Source organism: Salmo trutta, chromosome 1 (genome assembly GCF_901001165.1).
Source record: "Salmo trutta chromosome 1, fSalTru1.1, whole genome shotgun sequence".
NCBI classification, from domain to species: domain Eukaryota; kingdom Metazoa; phylum Chordata; class Actinopteri; order Salmoniformes; family Salmonidae; genus Salmo; species Salmo trutta.
In genome coordinates, this window is record NC_042957.1 from 47880881 (window position 1) to 47901069 (window position 20189).

General features: G+C 47.6%; 1 protein-coding gene across 2 annotated transcripts in view; it reads right to left on the reverse strand.

The window, feature by feature from the left end:
* Window positions 1-20189, reverse strand: part of LOC115197918 (zinc finger protein 385C-like) — a 185294-nt gene that overhangs the window by 62639 nt on the left and 102466 nt on the right. Inside the window, exon 1 of one of the 2 annotated variants that reach the window (XM_029759606.1) lies at window positions 11881-12320. The exons of the other annotated variant lie outside the window; for it this stretch is intronic. Within the exon in view, the coding sequence (XP_029615466.1) occupies window positions 11881-11890 (10 nt within the window). The 5' untranslated portion in view covers window positions 11891-12320. Of the gene's footprint in view, window positions 1-11880; window positions 12321-20189 lie in introns of those variants that run through there. 2 annotated transcript variants of the gene reach the window in all.

Here is a 20189-nt window from a genome sequence, read left to right on the forward strand (position 1 = left end):
GTAGGGGTCCCTCGCCTTCCCACGGTGGAACGACTCAGGGAGATACAGCTGGGGCTCTGTCTGTACTGTGGCCAGGGAGGGCACAAGTGCCAGCGGTGTCCGTTACATCAGAATCCAGGATCCACTAGAGCAGAGGGACAGTCACGTGATGTTACATCCCCTAGACCAGGAGTGAGTATTCCATCTACTGCTCTTCCTGTTAGACTCTTTCTAGTACCATCACTCTGGCTGACTGTCCCTCATGCCCTGTGTCTACAGCTTTAGTGGATTCCGGCACCGCAGGGAACTTTATGGATCAAACCCTTGCCTCCTCTAGGATCCGGAACCGTCACACACATCACCCAACCACTCACCCTCCTCGTGGAGCCCAATCATCAGGAAAACATCCCCTTCATCACAAGTGCACCAGATCACAGGATCATCCTTGGCCTCCCTTGGCTTCAGCGCCATAACCCTACCGTCTCATGGTCGAGGATGAGAATCCCTAACTGGTCGCCTGAATGCCAGAAGACCTGATTTCCTGTCCCCTGTGGTTCCACGTCGGTTGAGAGTCCTGTGGTTTCTCTCTAGCTCAACATCCCGGAGGAATATCAGGATCGTCCCTGTATCAATTACCGTGGACTCAATGACATGACCACGAAGTATCGGTACCCTCTCCTGCTGGTGCCGTCTGCCATCGAGCAGCTCCGCGGGGCTCAGTTCTTCACCAAACTGGACCTGCGGAGTGCCTACAATTTAATTCGCATCCGGGTGGGGGATGAGTGGAAGACGGCGTTCAGCACGACATCTGGTCACTATGAGTACTTGGTTATGCCCTTTGGCTTAGCCAATGCTCCGTCAGTGTTCCAGGCATTCGTTAATGAAGTGTTCAGGGACATGCTCAGACGTCAGGTGATTGTGTACATCGATGACATCCTGATCTTCTCAACCAACCTGGAAGATCACATCACTCACGTTCGAGCAGTCCTGGAACACCTCTTGGCTAACCGAGAAGTGCCAATTCCACTAGAGGGCTGTCTCCTTCTTGAGCTACCAAATCAGCCCACAGGGAGTGAGGATGGAGGACAAGAAGGTAGATGCGGTAAGGTCATGGCCAGTCCCAACCACCAAGGGGTTAATGGTTTTTGGGATTCATCAGGAACTTCAGCACCATAGCCGCCGCCCTCACTTCGCTCCTCAAGGGTGGGCCTCGTAAGTTGGTTTGGTCTCCAGCAGCCAACGAGGCCTTTTGTCTCCTCAAGGGGCGTTTCACCTCCGCCCCCTTGCTAAATCACCCAGATCCCATGCTGCCTTTTGTGTTTGAGGTAGACACATCAGAGGTAGGTGTGGGGGCAGTTGTCACAAGGACACGGGGACCCACTGAAATGGTATCCTTGTGCTTTTTTCTCCAAGAAACTGTCCCCCACAGGAATTACGACGTCGGCGATCGGGAGCTCTTGGCGCTGAAGTTGGCATTAGAGGTGTGGAGACTGGCTGGAGGGTGCCAACTAACCATTCGTCATCCTCACCGACCATCGGAACCTTGAGTACATACGGACAGTGAGGAGACTGAATCCACGCCAGGTGGGCCCTCTTCCTCACCAGGTTTTACTTCACGCTGACCTGTCGCCCAATCCATCTCTGAGAAATACTGGTGGGCCACCTTGGTGCAGGATATTACGCGGTATGTCAAGTCCTGTTCCGTTTGTGCTCAAACCAAGTCCCCCTGGAATGCTCCAGCAGGGAAGCTCCTGCCACTTCCCGTGCCTCAGCGACCTTGGTCCCATCTATCCATCGACTTTGTTACTGATCTTCCCCCTTCTGATGGTTTCATCACCATTCTGGTGGTAGTGGATAGTTTCCAAGTCATGTCGATTTATCACTCTTCCTGGTATTCCCACTGCTCTCCAGGTTTCTGAGGCACTCTTCCAACAGGTTTTCTGGCATTATGGCCTTCCGGAGGACATCGTCTCGGACCGTGGCCCCCAATTCACATCCCGAGTATGGAGGGCCTTCTTGGAGAAGGTTGGGTTCACAGTTAGCCTGAGGCCGATACCCAGATGTGAGGCTAACGGGCAGGTGGACAGGATGAATCAGGAGCTGGGGAGGTTCCTGAGGTGTCACTGTCAGGACCGACAGGGTGAGGGGGCATGTTTCCTTCCTTGTGCAGAGTATGCCCAGGACTCTATGTCACTCCTTGACTGGGTTGACCCCCTTCCAGTGTGTTTTGGGTTTCCAGCCGGCCCTGGCCCCGCGGTTCCTGTGGTACATGAGTGGTTCCGGCACGTGGAACAATGCACACGTGAGACTCCAGCGCGCAGTCCATCATCAGGAGCAGGCAGACCGTCACCGCAGTGAGACCCCTGTGTTCCATCCTGTGGATCGCGTCTGGCTCTCTACCAGGAACCTCCCACTCCACCTGCCCTGCAAGAAGTTGAGCCCCTGGTTTGTGGGGCCGTTCAAGGTTCTCCGGAGGGTCAATGTGGTGACATACAGGTTACAATTACCCAGTCACTACCGTATCTCACCCTCTTTTCATGTCTCCCTTCTCAGGCCGGTGGTTCCTGGTCCCCTACCTGATGCTGTCCCCATGACACACCACCCCCCCCCCCCCCCCGGACATTGAGGGGTGCCCGGTGTACGCTGTCAGATCCCTACTGGACTCCCGATGTCGTGGAGGTCAGTATTTGGTGGACTGGGAGGGGTATGGCCCAGAGGAGCAGTGTTGGGTTCCAGTGGAGGACATTCTGGACCCCAACATCATCCGTGATTTCCACCTTTGCCGCCCGGACTGACCCACTCTTCGTCCTCGTCATACTGTGGCGGGAGACGCACGTCGGGGGTGCTGGGGGGTGGTGTGTACTGTCACATCTGCTCCTCCTCCTCCCCTCCGGCGTACGACGTCGCCAGAATACTAACCACAGTTCCTGGGATTCATCATTACGCACACCTGGCACTCATCATTATGTGCACCTGTGAATCATTACGATTCACACCTGGACTCTATTAACTTCATCATTTCCTCCCCTTTATGTCAATCTGCCATATCTGGTATTGTTCTTGTGTATTGGTGTTATGCCTCGTGTTCTTGGTTTTGTTTTATTTTATTAAAACGTTTCACTTGCACCTGCTTCTGACTCACCCCCCCCCCCCCCCCCCCCCATCATTAGTGTGTGTGTGTGTGTCGGAGGATGTTTCCCGGCTAACACATTTGGTTCCTTGTAAGTAATGGGAACGTACATTTTTTTGTTTCCCATTGGTTCTGGGAACGAAGCCATAGGTTTCCTAACTGGTAAAACTGCATTTAATAAAATAAATATTCTGAGAATGGAAGTGAAAATTTGGCCTGTTCTGGGAACACAAATGTTAAGTTGCAGGGAGGATTTGAGAATGTTTTCTTGGGAGGTTTGTTCATCGTTCTGAGAACAGAAATCATAAGTATTATTGAATTACCTTAAAATAACCAAACAGTTAGCTTAACTGTTTTGAATTCCAAGCACAAATTAATTTGCTTAGGCATTGATCATGCAAACTCATTTTATTGTAACCCAGAGATTTGAACCTATGATTGTCTGTTTTCTATCCATGGAATTAGTCCACTACGCCACCAGGTTGGAGCTAGCATGTTGTTTTAACTCATACAAAGCTGTTCATTTTAGTCTATTCAAACAAACCCATTTCAAAAGGAGACAAGCGCTCATTAAGATCAGGTGTGTGGGCATGGCCAACAAACCTGAACACATTTAACAAAAGTTTTGCTCATGCTGAGAACAGAATCTATATGTTTTAAATAACGTTCTTTGAACGTTAATGTTTTGTGGTTTTTATGGAAAGTTTTCTTAATGTTTTGACAACATGACTTTAAATAGAACCATAAGGAAACCTGCAGAAAACATTATACTGAAGTACTGACATTTTCCCACAACATTTTCATAATGTTCTCTGAACGTTCTGACAACATGACTCTAAATAGAACCTGAGAACGTTATGCTGAAGTACAAAACTTTTCCAACAGAACAATGTTCTCTGAACATTACTTTAAATAAAACCACGAGGAAACACGCAGAGAAAAGTTTTCCTGGAGTACTGAAACTCCCACATAAGAACTATATGGTTCTCAGAACATTATGTGCTAGCTGGATATCCTGCACCATTCCCAGAACATTGTGGAAAGGTTGTATGCAAAATAACCATAGGACAACCATGCTCTCACCAAGCTCTAAGAAGCATATGGTTATCAGAACATTATGCGCTAGCTGGGTAGTGTGTGTGTGTGGGTACAGGACCAGGGCAAAGCATTTAATTCACTGCAGGTCTAATTAATCCAGTGTGCAGCGGGCTGTTAAATAAATACTCCTGAGATTACAGAGCCAGTACAGGCAGGCTGAGGTGAGCAGCCAAACGGCTAACAAAGCTAACAGATCCACCAGTTGTTGCGTCCCAAACGGCACCCTATTAAATATGTAGTGCACTACTTTTGACCAGGGACCATTAGGCTCTGGCCAAAAGTAGTGCACTATATCGGGAATAGGATGCAATTTGGGACATATCCAGTGTATCTATGCATACTGGTGGCTACCATCCTCTACACACGCTGCACTCTATTTTGTGAAGTGGACCCTGGAGTATTCCAGGTCAGTGCTTGAGAGAGAACCACATGGTTGTGATTGATGCCCTCCCTGGTTTTGATGGTAAAATCAATTACGTTTTTTGTTTTGCGAGCCACGACCCATTCTTTAAGGGTTAGGGAAGTTAGACTGGCTGGTGTGATGACCAGGAAACACATTGGAATAGAAAGAACGAGAAATGCTCTTTCCTTCTTTCACCTCTTTTTAAATCTCCCTTACCAACTCTCTCTCCTGTCCTTGTTTCTCCTCTCCTCTCGACTTGTGTCTGTTGTTAAGGTCTGTCCTCTCTGTTCCTCCTCTAACTAAAGGTCTCAAAGTCAAGTGGAGGACGAGTCCCCCTCTTCACTTTAAAAGAGCAAGCTGCCTCCAGGAGACGGCAGCTGGTAAGAGGTTGTGCACACAAAGACACAGACACACACTAAGGCATATAACGGAAATGAAAATGTACATGCCTCAGACACGCACGCAGACACACACACACACAAGCTGGCAACGCAAATGAAAACGTAGCCTATATGCACGACACACACACACACAATAATAGGCTCAGTTGTTTATCATTTTTAGCCTTGGAGAATAAGGGGCTAAGTGGACTGGCTTTGATGTTCAGCATCCAGCAGTGTTGTTCCAGGGAACATTTTTTATGTTGTCAGATCCCCTGCTGGGCCCCCCATATGCCTCCCATAAGCCCTCCCCCCCAGCCTCCCCCAGCCCCTAACACACAGTCATCATCACATCACTTCAGCAGGCAGGCCAATCAAGCCCACAGTGTCACTTCACTGTAATGACTGTCACTCCCCGCAGTGGACCCAGGCCAGAGGGGCTGACACACACACACACACACACACATATACGTACCCACACACCAAGGGTGTACATACAGATGTATGATGCACTAAACAACACTAAGAAACACTCAATAAGAAGAGAAAATTAGAGAGAGAGACCATGGCCTGGCTTTAAAGCCCCTGCAGGGCCAGGTAGACACATCTCATCATTAGTTGACTGAACTATACAATCCGTTAAGCCCACCACCATCCCCCCAGATCCATCAGAGCATAGGAAAACATCACCCAGCATGCATCTCTGCTGGGACTAACAAGGTAAGTAACTCCGTGTCATGTTAGGAGGGCTGACAAAGAGACGCAGCCAGGCAGTAGACACAGAGAGAGAGAGAGAGAGAGAGATAGAGAGAGAGAGAGAGAGAGAGAGAGAGAGCAGCACCTGGGTCTGGGGGCTCTAACTGGATAAAGGGGTTTGGAATCAGCTCCTACCCAGCTCACCCCCTGTCCATACACAACCATGAGGCATACAGAGCAGAGCAAGGCCCCTGGGGTGAGGGAGGTAGGATAGCCAGGTTTATGTGTGTATGTGTGAGAGAGAGAGATAAAGTGTGTGTGTGTGTGTGTGTGTGTGTGCTTTGGTTGGTTCTTCTATCCTTGTGTGGACCGAAAATCCCCAAATGTCCCCACAAGGATAGTAAAACAACAAAAATTCTCCCTCGTGGCGACATTTCCCATATCCCTATGAGGACAAAGGCTATTTTAAGCTTGGGGGGTTAGGTTTAGGGTTAGGGTTACAATTAGGTTTAGGGTAAGGGGTTAGGTTTAGGGTTAGGACATACGTTTAGAATTAGGGTTAGGGTTAAGGTTAGGATTATGGTAAGGGTTAGGGAAAATATAATTTTGAAAGGAAAGGTCCCCAAGAGGATAGCAGAACATAGTCTGTGTGTGTGTGTGTGTGTGTGTGTGTGTGTGTGTGTGTGTGTGTGTGTGTGTGTGTGTGTGTGTGTGTGTGTGTGTGTGTGTGTGTGTGTGTGTGTGTAGGACGGTTGGGAGATCAGGAGGAATAGCATAGAGGGTGAGGTAGGATGTTTCCTGTATATTTTGTCTCTCTGTGTGCATAGTGTGCTGGCCCTACAAGGCAGGTGGAGCTGGGTTAAGTCACAAGGAGCTGGAGAGTTGGAGAGCTGCCACTGCCAAGGCAACCATGAGGGATGGAGGAGGAGATGGGAGGTCCAGAAAATCCATCCATCACGCCTGTCTCTGCCTCTGTCTCTGTCCCTGTCCAGGAGCAGCAAACTAAATGTCTACGGCTGCCTTACCACACACACACAGTCTCAAAGACATAGACACACATTCACGGACACAGCCATACATGCCACAAACACCACGTCCCATACCCTGTGATGTTAGTATGTGGAGTATGATGATGTGAGAACTCGAAGGGGGAAGTTGGTGAGAAGTGAACTATGGCATTCAGACAAACTCGTTTCTTTTTCTTCAGTCCAACTCCACAGCCTTTTAATTAGCTCCACTGATTTACACCATGAACACCTGGGGAATATCAAACAGCCATGCAATTACCCAACGCTACAGGCAGACTGGCCTTCCACACCGCCTGCCTGGGAACAGAACAGAATGGCCTCAATACAGCAGAATGGACTGGACTATGGAACAGAAGTAGCCCATGCCTGGAAATGTCCATCATAGATCATATCACTGTCTATAGCCATGATTGTGTAAAGCACATTCATAACACAAGGTTTTTAAATGCACTTATGAATGCACTAACTGTAAGTCATTCTGGATAAGAGCATCTGCTAAATGACTAAAATGTAAATGTAAAATAGGTGTACTGTGGATTACAATAACATTGACTCTGTACCGGTACCCCCTGTATATAGCCCTGCTATTGTTATTTACTGCTGCTCTTTAAATACTTTCTTTTTTTTGTTACCTTTATTTAACTAGGCAAGTCAGAACCTCTTTGGGATAGGGGGCAGTATTTTCACGTCCGGATGAAAAACGTGCCCAGAGTAAACTGCCTGCTACTCAGGCTCAGAAGGTAAGATTTGCATATTATTAGTACATTTGGATAGAAAACACTCTGAAGTTTCTAAAACTGTTTGAATGATGTCTGTGAGTATAACATAACTCATATGGCAGGCAAAAACCTGAGAAAAATCCAACCAGGAAGTGGGAAATCTGAGGCTTGTAGTTTTTCAAGTGAATCCCTATCCAATTTGTAGAGTTAACGGGGTCATGTTGCACTTCCTAAGGCTTCTACTAGATGTCAACAGTCTTTAGAACTTTGTTTCAGGCTTTTACTGTGAGAAGGGAGCGAACAAGAGCTCATGGAACCAGGTGTCCCAGAATAAGGCATGAGTTCATTCACGCGCTCAGCCTTGGGAGCGAGCTGACTTCATCTTCATTCCTAAAGAGAAAGGAATTGTCCGGTGGGAATTTTATTGAAGATTTATGAGAAAAACATCCTAAAGATTGATTCTATACATCGTTTGACATGATTCTACAAACTGTAGTATAACTTTTTAGACTTTTCGTCTGGAGTTAGCAAGCGCGCGCCTGGAATAGTGAACCTAACACGCAAACAAAATGGAGGTATTTGGACATAAAGATGAAGTTTATCGAACAAAACAAACATTTATTGTTGAACTGGGATTCATGGGAGTGCATTCTGATGAAGATCATCAAAGGTAAGTGAATATTTATAATACTATTTCTGAGTTTTGTTGACTCCAAGATGGCGGGTTCTTTTTGGCTTGTTGTTGTCTGAGCGCCGTACTCAGATTATTGCAAACGTGTGCTTTCGCAGTGAAGCTTTTTTGAAATCTGACACAGCTGTTGCATTAAGAAGTTTATCTAAAGTTCCATGCATAACACTTGTATTTTCATCAACATTTATGATGAGTATTTCTGTAAATTGATGTGGCTCTCTGCAAAATCACCGGCGGTTTTGGAGGAAAGAACATTACTGAACATAACGCCCCAATGTAAACTGAGATTTTTGGATATAAATATGAACTTTATCGAACAAAACATACATGTATTGTGTAACATGAAGTCCTATGAGTGCCATCTGATGAAGATCAAAGGTTAGTGATTCATTTTAGCTGTATTTCTGGTTTTTGTGACGCCTCTCCTTGCTTGGAAAATGGCTGTTTGGCTTTTCTTGCTTAGGTGCTGTCCTAACATAATCTAATGTTTTGCTTTCGCCGTAAAGCCTTTTTGAAATCGGACACTGTGGTTGGATTAACGAGAATCTTATCTTTAAAAATGGTGAATAATACTTGTATGTGTGAGACATTTTAATTATGAGATTTTTGTTGTTTTGAATTTGGCGCTCTGCTATTTCACTGGCTGTTGTCAAACCGATCCCGCTAACGGGATCTGAGCGGGAAGGAGTCTCTATTATTAACCACTAGGCTACCCTGCCGCCCCTTATTCTTATCTCTTACTTTTTTTGTTGGTATTTTCTTAAAACTGCATTGTTGGTTAAGGGTTTGTAAGTAAGCATTTCTACCTACCTACCTACCCACCCACCCATCCATCCATCCAGAGGGTAACCCTACCCCCCTGTAATTACCCCTAGCCGGCCTAGCCCCGGTATGGGCCCCTGTTTACCACAGATTAAGCCTGTCCTTTCAGCTCCCTCCCATTACCCTGATCCCACAGATAAGAGCATCCAAGGAGAAGAAAGGAAAGAGTCTCCTCCCAAAGGCACAGACAGGCAGGGCTATAATCAGGCCTTCTGCAGCCTGGGGGTAAGGTGGGAGAACAGGTAAGGGGTGGAGTGAGGGTCAGTTGTTAGAGGCAAGGTCCCCCCCCGCCTCCCACCCCTCCCCCTACAGCCACACAGTGTAGGTCAGACCACAAACCTTTCCCCACTCACACAAGACTATGGTGATGTCATTGGACAGTCAGTATATCCACAAGGAACTGTGTGTGTGTGTGTGTGTGTGTGTGTGTGTGTGTGTGTGTGTGTGTGTGTGTGTGTGTGTGTGTGTGTGTGTGTGTGTGTGTGTGTGTGTGTGTGTGTGTGTGTGTGTGTGTGTGTGTGTGTGTGTGAGAGAGAGATCCCGCTCTGCCCCACCAAACTGTGTCTGAAAAGTGCCCGTGTTTTTATGCACCACAGTCTGATGAGTGGGGTAATTTCAGTTTATGGCTTGACCAATGCCAGTGGTGAGGGTCTAGGTGAGAACAGAACAGTAAAATAGACCTCCTAAATACTCTACCATACATCTCCTTGGCAGCTTTGTGCTCCACATGCATCTGTCTCCCCTGTAGGCCTGCCAGGAAGACATTACGAACAGGAATAAAGATCTGGAGAAATGCTAATGGGAACCATTTGCACGACTCATTGGTGCATTTTACCGAAGCCATTTTAAGAGCTAGCTCTGGGATCTGTGAGCACCCCGCAATCTCAGTTAAAGACATATCCATCATCCCTGGAGGGGGCCCTGTGTGTGTGTGTGTGTGTGTGTGTGTGTGTGTGTGTGTGTGTGTGTGTGTGTGTGTGTGTGTGTGTGTGTGTGTGTGTGTGTGTGTGTGTGTGTGTGTGTGTGTCTCTGTCTCTCTCTCTAAGTTGGAAAGATGGGTTCCATGCCTGGTACATGTAGAGACAGAGTTGATGTCATATAGGACACGTACATTCCAGTAGTGACTCTGGCAGGGCAGTAAAATGGCAGCAGAGCAGTGTTAGGTTAGTGTAGTCTCGGCCATGCAGTACATCTGTCTGTCTTCTCTCTCACACCCCTCTCAACCACACTACCAATACACAGACTGCCTCAACGTTGTCATGGGTTGCAGGATCATGTTAAGAGCAAACGGCAAATTCCTCCATTTCAGAGTGGACTGATAGGGTCATAAATCTTGTTTCAGTTTCTCAGAGGCAACCCTGACGAGATCCAGAGGGAAACAGCAAGACAGCCAGTCAAGGTTGCTCCAATGTTCCTGTAACCTTGGCCTATAAGGAAAAAAATAATAAAGTACTGGTAGAAAATAAGCCTATACTATATAAGATATCTATTGCATATTATATTCATATTGTCATCATTATCTCCTTGGCTCCTATGTATAGAGGGCAGGTGGCTCCTATGTATAGAGGGCAGGCCATGGCAGATCTACATTTACATTACATTTTAGTCATTTAGCAGACGCTCTTATCCAGAGCGACTTACAGTAGTGAATGCATACAGATTTATAATAGGATTTAGTGATTTTGCTTAATGGTGTGATATAACCCATATTGCAAATTGACCAGTGTGTGTTGATCAATGAATTCCTGTCTATTGAGTAGCCTCTTTTTCTTTCTCAAAGGAAAAATCCTCAATACTATGCAGACAATCGATACATATGTACTACATCTATATCTTAAAAATACAAAACGTAAGATGAATTATTACTGACAATATAAACGAAATTGATTAACCTATTGCAATAGCCTATACCACAGAAAGTCTATAGATGAAGCGACTGTGAACCATGAGTCGTCGAGACCCCCTGCATCATTGTAGAAGCAGAATCCCGGAGAGGACCGTGTTTTAATAAGGCAATCATTCACTTTCAGATTTCGTTTTTAAGGTCTAACATGAATAATGACGTTATTATAGTTAACCAACAAGGAGCCGCGTTGCTTTTCAAATGCATTAGCGGAGCGCTTTCTGTAAATATTTAATTCAAGCTTTCACAGGTATGAGACCGATAGCCTACGCACCCGTCAAGTTGAGGAGAGATCAAGCTCAACATCAAAACAGCAGATAAATTAATATTTGTTGAATATAAAAAAGTTTGGCATACACTGGATTCGTCCTTGAAGATAAATCACACAATACATTTTCAAATATGAATATCTCATCATTCCAAAAAGGGGATTCATTCTGTGGTAGCCTAAGATTTTGTCCCAAAAATTACCGGTAGACTACTTTCGATAGCATGTAATATCTTAAAGAAAACTCACATTTTAATGATTAATATAAGGAATAAATATTTTCAGGCTTAATGATGATCCACAACTCCGAACTTGAAGGAGATTTTACGGGATCATAGTGCGTAATCTTCGGGTCGCTGCGGTATCCTACACTTCCAATGGTCTGGCAAGACAAATACTCCACTTGTGTATTTCAGAAGAATAAACAAACAAATAAATGCCATAGGCTACAGTTACCACCCAACACTGCACATTAATCTGCGTCTGCATTTGACTGTCCCTCATTCATATTTGAGAATTCAACTGCGCACTGGTCTTCCCGCTAGTGCGTACAACTTACAAAGCTATATTTCTATAAAACGTTGTCATATTTTATGTAAAATTCACATATGTTTAAAAAGGCTAAACCGACCAGTGCTTCAGTCAGGTGTTCTAGGCGCCCGACCGTGTGCTACACGTCTCCAGAAATGAAAGAACGAACAGCGGACCCTCGAAGCCACATCAGCGCGGTTTCTGAATAAAAGGTAAAAAGCTCGAGACTTACCGATCAGCATCGTGCGTCCAGGACCGAATAGACTTCGCTCCAGCTCGGTGTTTCACAGCGCGTAAATATTACGCGGTATCCCCAGAAAAATAAGTGCATGCAACGACGCACAAGTATCATATGCTCCGCTCCGGGAGTTTATTAAACAAACACATCTAAAAGAAGCGACTGCTATATATTCTGTCCTATTTCCCAGTCTCTGTGGCTCTCTCTTTGCAATCCTTTTCTTCCCCGGGGACAAATCCCAACAGATCCCAACTACTACAACTCAGAAGAATGATACACACGCTCCTCAATTAAAACCCATATTGATCTGCCGCTCCGCGTGGCCCGAAGGAGGCGAGGGAAGGGGAATGGAGAGATGAGGGGTTGCTTGCACCCCCCCCCCCCCTCTCTCTCTCTCTCGCTCTCTATTTCTTGCTCAGCTGGACGACGTTAAACCTGAACGGACAGCGCAGATGGGAAAATAAGCTGGTGTTATTTTAACAGTCCTCATAGCGCATATTGTCTCTTAGATAACGGCTTTGTGAAACGGCTACAAGAGTAATGTCACTCTCCCTGATGCAGGGAGGAGCCAGGTCAAGGTGATAATTGATATGCCTCGATCACACATTTACAGCCACACTACACATTCCATTAGTGGCTAAACGGTGAAAAATACAATAAGGGAGCCCTATTTGGAATAGGTTGACTACTCCACCCCTGTGTAGTCCAACACTTCATGTGTACCTGGGTTGAACCCTGACCCTTAAATTGATGGACAAAGGTCACCCTAATGGAATTTGAGTATTGTCACCCAGCAGCATAGTGACAAGGCCCTGCTTGGTTACAGAGAAAAATAGAGAGATAGAGAGAGGAAGAGAAAGAGAGAGAGAGTGAGGAAGAGAGATGGATACACACACACACACACACACACACACACACTGATAAGTGAGGAGTGATTCTGCTGCCAGCCAGCCAGCCAGCCAGCAGCTAGTATAAAACTAGACAGACTGACTGTACAAAGAGGGAGAGGCAGCAGAGACTTTTAAAGCTATTAAAGATAAGCTTTGAGGGAAACTGGCTGCTCTGTGAGTATGTGTGTGTGTGTGTATGTGTGTGTGTGTGTGTGTGTGTGTGTGCATGTGTGTGTGTGTGAGAGAGAGGGTGTGCGTGTAAGGGGGTTATTTCTGTGAGGTTTTAGGAGTGAATGATATGCAATGTGTATGTGTGCTTGTATAAAAAAGAGCATGCTAGTGTGTGTAATGTGTGTATGTCATCGCAGCAGTGTGTGTGTAATGTGTGTATGTGTATGTCATTGCAGCAGTGTGTGTGTAATGTGTGTATGTGTATGTCATTGCAGCAGTGTGTGTGTAATGTGTGTATGTCATTGCAGCTGTGAGTGTAGCCTCTTCTGCAGCCTTCTGCAGCATTAGCGTAGCCTCTTCTGCAGCCTGTCAACTATGTGTCTGTCTTATCCCTGTTCTCTCCTCTCTGCACAGGCCATACAAACGCTTCACACCGCGTGGCTGCTGCCACTCTAACCTGGTGGTCCCAGCGCGCACGACCCACGTGGAGTTCCAGGTCTCCGGTAGCCTCTGGAACTGCCGGTCTGCGGCCAACAAGGCAGAGTTCATCTCAGCCTATGTTACCCTCCAGTCCCTCGACTTCTTGGCGCTGACGGAAACATGGATTACCACAGAAAACACTGCTACTCCTACTGCTCTCTCCTCGTCTGACCACGTGTTCTCGCATACCCCGAGAGCATCTGGCCAGCGGGGTGGTGGCACTGGAATCCTCATCTCTCCCAAGTGGACATTCTCTCTTTCTCCCCTGACTCATCTGTCTATCTCCTCCTTTGAATTCCATGCTGTCACAATCACTAGCCCATTCAAGCTTAACATCTTTATCATTTATCGCCCTCCAGCTCGGTCCTCCCCTCCTGCTCCGTGGCTTGACGACTCATTGCGAGCTCACAGAACAGAGCTCCGGGCAGCCGAGCGGAAATGGAGGAAAACTAGCCTCCCTGCGGACCTGGCATCTTTTCACTCCCTCCTCTCAACATTTTCTTCCTCTGTTTCTGCTGCTAAAGCCACTTTCTACCACTCTAAATTCCAAGCATCTGCCTCTAACCCTAGGAAGCTCTTTGCCACCTTTTCCTCCCTCCTGAATCCTCCTCCCCCTCCCCCCTCCCCCCTCTCTGCGGATGACTTCGTCAACCATTTTGAAAAGAAGGTTGACGACATCCTATCCTCGTTTGTTAAGTCAAACGACACCGCTGGTCCTGCTCACATTGCCCTACCCTATGCTTTGACCTCTTTCTCCCCTCTCTCTCCAGATGAAATCTTGGCCGCCCAACAACCTGCCTGCTTGACCCTATCCCCTCCTCTCTTCTCCAGACCATTTCCGGAGACCTTCTCCCTTACCTCACCTCGCTCATCAACTCATCCTTGACCGCTGGCTACGTCCCTTCCGTCTTCAAGAGAGCGAGAGTTGCACCCCTTCTCAAAAAACCTACACTCGATCCCTCCCTCCGATGTCAACAACTACAGACCAGTATCCCTTCTTTCTTTTCTCTCCAAAACTCTTGAGCGTGCCGTCCTTGGCCAGCTCTCTTGCTATCTCTCTCAGAATGACCTTCTTGATCCAAATCAGTCAGGTTTCAAGACTGGTCATTCAACTGAGACTGCTCTTCTCTGTGTCACGGAGGCTCTCCGCACTGCTAAAGCTAACTCTCTCTCCTCTGCTCTCATCCTTCTAGACCTATCTGCTGCCTTTGATACTGTGAACCATCAGATCCTCCTCTCCACCCTCTCCGAGTTGGGCATCTCCGGCGCGGCTCACTCTTGGATTGCGTCCTACCCGACAGGTCGCTCCTACCAGGTGGCGTGGTGAGAATCTGTCTCCGCACCACGTGCTCTCACCACTGGTGTCCCCCAGGGCTCAGTTCTAGGCCCTCTCCTATTCTCGCTATACACCAAGTCACTTGGCTCTGTCATATCCTCACATGGTCTCTCCTATCATTGCTACGCAGACGACACACAATTAATCTTCTCCTTTCCCCCTTCTGATAACCCGGTGGCGAATCGCATCTCTGCATGTCTGGCAGACATATCAGTGTGGATGACGGATCACCACCTCAAGCTGAACCTCGGCAAGACGGAGCTGCTCTTCCTCCCGGGGAAGGACTGCCCGTTCCATGATCTCGCCATCACGGTTGACAACTCCATTGTGTCCTCCTCCCAGAGTGCTAAGAGCCTTGGCGTGACCCTGGACAACACCCTGTCGTTCTTCGCTAACATCAAGGCGGTGACCCGATCCTGTAGGTTCATGCTATACAACATTCGCAGAGTATGACCCTGCCTTACACAGGAAGCGGCGCAGGTCCTAATCCAGGCACTTGTCATCTCCCATCTGGATTACTGCAACTCGCTGTTGGCGGGGCTCCCTGCCTGTGCCATTAAACCCCTACAACTCATCCAGAACGCCGCAGCCCGTCTGGTGTTCAACCTTCCCAAGTTCTCTCACGTCAACCCGCTCCTCCGCACACTCCACTGGCTTCCAGTTGAAGCTCGCATCTGCTACAAGACCATGGTGCTTGCCTACGGAGCTGTGAGGGGAACGGCACCTCCGTACCTTCAGGCTCTGATCAGGCCCTATACCCAAACAAGGGCACTGCGTTCATCCACCTCTGGCCTGCTGGCCTCCCTACCTCTGCGGAAGCACAGTTCCCGCTCAGCCCAGTCAAAACTGTTCGCTGCTCTGGCACCCCAATGGTGGAACAAGCTCCCTCACGACGCCAGGACAGCGGAGTCAATCACCACCTTCCGGAGACACCTGAAACCCCACCTCTTTAAGGAATACCTGGGATAGGATAAAGTAATCCTTCTAACCCACCCCCCCCCCAAAAAAAAGTTATAGATGTACTATTGTAAAGTGGTTGTTCCACTGGATATCATAAGGTGAATGCACCAATTTGTAAGTCGCTCTGGATAAGAGCGTCTGCTAAATGACGTAAATGTAAATTTAATGTAAATGTAATGTAAATGTAATGTGTGTATGTCATTGCAGCAGTGTGTGTGTAATGTGTGTATGTCATTGCAGCTGTGAGTGTGTAATGTGTGTATGTCATTGTAGCTGTGAGTGTGTAATGTGTGTATGTCATTGCAGCAGTGTGTGTGTAATGTGTGTATGTCATTGAAGCAGTGTGTGTCTAATGTGTGTATGTCATTGCAGCTGTGAGTGTGTAATGTGTGTATGTCATTGAAGCAGTGTGTGTGTAATGTGTGTATGTCATTGCAGCTGTGAGTGTGTAATGTGTGTATGTCATTGCAGCTGTGTGTGTGTAATGTGTGTATGTCATTGCAGCTGTGAGTGTGTAATGTGTGTATGTCATTGCAGCAGTGTGTGTCTAATGTGTGTATGTCATTGCAGCTGTGTGTGTGTAATGTGTGTATGTCATTGCAGCAGTGTGTGTCTAATGTGTGTATGTCATTGCAGCTGTGTGTGTGTAATGTGTGTATGTCATTGCAGCTGTGTGTGTGTAATGTGTGTATGTCATTGCAGCTGTGAGTGTGTAATGTGTGTATGTCATTGCAGCAGTGTGTGTGTAATGTGTGTATGTCATTGCAGCTGTGAGTGTGTAATGTGTGTATGTCATTGCAGCTGTGAGTGTGTAATGTGTGTATGTCATTGCAGCAGTGTGTGTGTAATGTGTGTATGTCATTGCAGCTGTGAGTGTGCCTGATCTGAGTGACAGTTGCTCATATTCATCCGTCGCTTCTACCTCTCCTTTGTGTCTTTTGCCTTAGCGCAATGTTGTGGAGCCTGCCAGCGCTGAGTGTGTGTGTCTCTCTGTGTGGTCAACTGTACATGGACTGAGTTTGTGTGTTTGTGCGGTGTGAGTGTGTTTAACTTCGTGTGTGTGTGTGTGTTCCTCTAAAGGCAGGAGAGGAGAGCAGGCTGAAGAGCCTTGGTGTAGTGCTAAGCTCTACTGGAGCCTGGCCAAAGCACATCTCCCAGAGTGCTATCAGGAACTTAATTACACCATTAAATCGCTCCCTTGCTTTCCCTCTACCCCTTCCTCCATCTCTCCCTCTCTCTGCTCGCCTGCCTCCTTCCATCTTTCCTCGTTCTGCTCTCTCTCTCCCCCCCAATCGGTGTCTCCATCTAATATCTGACTTCCCTCTCTCTACCTCCATCTTGTTGCTCTTCCCCCTCTTTTCTTCCATCTCCCTCCTTCTCTCTGTAATTCTTGTGTGGTGTGAGGCGGGCAGACTGGCAGTGAGTTGAAGAGGATGTTATTGGTGTGAGTTGAGAGAGGGTGATGGTGAAGTGTGCTAGGAGCAGGTAGACTATACGGGATACACACAGAACGTCAGAAGCCACAGGAGGAGTTTGGAATCAGATGCATTTCCTCCACAGACTCCGGTGCTAGTGAAGAGTCTCCTCCGTCCCTCAGCTGCTCAGTAGAGGTTCCAGGGACGAGCACGGCTAGCCAAGGTGTCCTTGAGTGTAGTGTATAAACCACAGTAGCCATGGACCCCCAGTTCTCATGGCAGACTGTGGGTATGGAGGGCAGCTGTACCAGCCGACTAGCCCTGCCAACCACTGTGCCAACCATATAGCCCACACAGGCATGAGAGAGCCAGGGCTAATGAGAGAGGCTGGCTCTCCGCTTTAGATTCACCAGCCATGACACAGCCCATTGTCCTTCAGCGGGAGATAGAGAGCATTATGAAACAGGACAGCTAGTACGATCAGTGTCTTCGCAGAGGAGTGCTGTTCAGTCAGACTGTGAGTCAAGGCATATCCACTACTCTACACAAGCACCCAGAAACAGGCGTCAGATTGTATGAGACCAAACACTAGACGCAACATCATCAACATCCACAACAAGCCTCACCCGGGACAGAGTTGAGTTAGTCTAACCCAGGCATGATGAAACTCCACAGGGCATAATGGCTCTCTGTGACGGCTAGAGAGGTCACCACGGTGGAGTTGTGTTTGGGCTCCTCTTGACTATGATGGGCAAATGAGTTCAACCGTGATTGTTTGATATCGGAGGGGGAGTATAGTAGTGATGGTAGTGGTGTTGATAATAATACGGCTATATGGGTGTAGCGCGGTGCCCGGCGGAGCCAGGTATCTATGGTGATGAGGATGGGGGCCCTGGAGAGAGAGAGGGAGAAGGTCAAGCTGTCACATTCCACTCCAGTGAAATTACATCCTCTGTAGCCCCCCGCTCCGCTGCTGGGCCGCTGATAACTGGCCTCAGAGTGTGCGTGCGTGAGTGAGTGTGTAGGGTAGAGCAGCACACAAGGGACCAGGGACGAGGAGGAGGACGGGCAGAGTCGCAGGGGGCGGGCGGGCATTAATTAACATGCAGGATCTGTACGGTGGCATGCTGTCAGAGACAGAGTGGTGTAGTGGGCAGGAGTGGCGCGGGTGGCGGAAGAGGTGGGCACAACGGGACGATGTGACAGGGAGGGCAGGAGACACGAGGCGGGAGGGGGAAGATGTCCGGAATATTGAGAAATGTGTCACCTGGGAGAGAGAGCTCTGACATGCATTGAGATAGATAGTAATTCGCTATGACATTTGAACAAGCGTTTACATGACTAATGACTGGAGTATTTTTAGTGCAGGCTTTCTCATACCGTGTCAGCCTAATACAACTAGCTGTCAGAGAGAAGAATGCAAGCACGCTGTTGTATTTGGATGAAGACATAGTAAAATCCAGAAACTTCTAAAGGGTGAAATCCATTTATATCTATTAGCTACATATGCACAGTTATACACATCAACAGACTGCCCAAACTGCTACAAACACACATACTGTTAACTTCCAAACACAAACACAGTCTGTTGAGCGAGTCTTTATGTGGAGTTCCTCTTCTGTCTCTCTCCAGCATGCGGACAGCGGTGATCAATACATGTCTAGGTGTAACTGTCTTTTAATGTTCCCCTTTACTGTCCAATCAGTCCCAGGCGGGGGGGACAGGGAGAAATCACACTGCTGGTTTGATTGGTGTGCGTGTTTTAAACTGCCACAAACGGTTACTTCTCTGGACCGATGGGTGTGTGTACTCGTCGTATTCTCTTTGGTTACGTATTGTTGTGTATCACAAACCCTATTCTACTACAGTATGTGCTGGATTTGTTTTCATTGGGAATATCACTGGACATAACCCAGTGGATATGAAATGTACTACCCATCATCACACTATAGAAGCATAGAACTTACATGATGCTCAGTATACTTGAAACTATACAGTAAAGTTTTATTCTCACTTTTGACAACTGATAGGGATGACTGACAGGCAGAACAACACCAAAATGATGTATTAAAGCTACCTCCTTCTCCCCCTCTTCTTCCTCCTCCTCTCTTCCAAGCGACTAGCGTCAATTAGCTCTGCCAACCTGCAGTGGAGTGTTCCCGCCCAGGTGATGACCGACAGCCAATGGAGATGAAAACAGCATGACGAGAAGCGGCTAGCTCTCGCTCTCTCCTCTTTTTTTCCTCTCTCGCCATCTCTCTCTCTCTCTCTCTCTCGCCATCTCTCTCTCGCTCTCTCCTCTTTTTTCCCTCTCTCGCCATCTCTCTCTCTCTCTCGCCGCCTCTCTCGCTCTCTCTCTCTCTGTCTATCTATCTCTCTCTCTATCTATCTCTCTCTCTCTCTCTCTCTATCTGTCTCTCTCTCTCTGTCAAACAAACAAATGAATAGGAGAGTACAGAACACCCTCAGAGCGGAACGGACTGACTGGTTTGACTGATGGACGGACTGATGGACCGACAGAGGAGGAGGGGCCGGGAGCGAGGGTGATTGCTCCAGGGCAGGCTGACAGAGGGGAGAAGGGAGGTGCTGGCAAGGGAGCTGGAGTTTGCAAGTGGCTGAGGGTTGGTAGGATGCCGATGGAAGTGTCTAAAATGGTGTTGTGGAGGTGACCAGAGGGTTACATTGTGAACTTGAGGCCACCGTGGAGCTATGCTAGGCATGTGAAAGGGTTCAAATGGGAAGGAGAGGAGCCATATCTAAGAGGAGAACTCTCCTGCACCTGAGCCCTATGATTACCAGAGGGTTGGAGGCACCAGGTGCCCAGTGGCACAACAACAGCATCTGTTATCAGATTACTGGTCCTTAGGCCCACTGATTATCATTGTAATTACTGTATGGGAATAGCAATGATTGTGGCTTTGGAACAAATACCACAACTAAAACGAATACAACTAGTACAGCTGCTACTAAGAATGGCAACAATGATAGAAGAGCATACTAGTCAGTTGTGACTCCCAGTGGAAACAACAGTAAAGCTCCTGAGACTGGAGC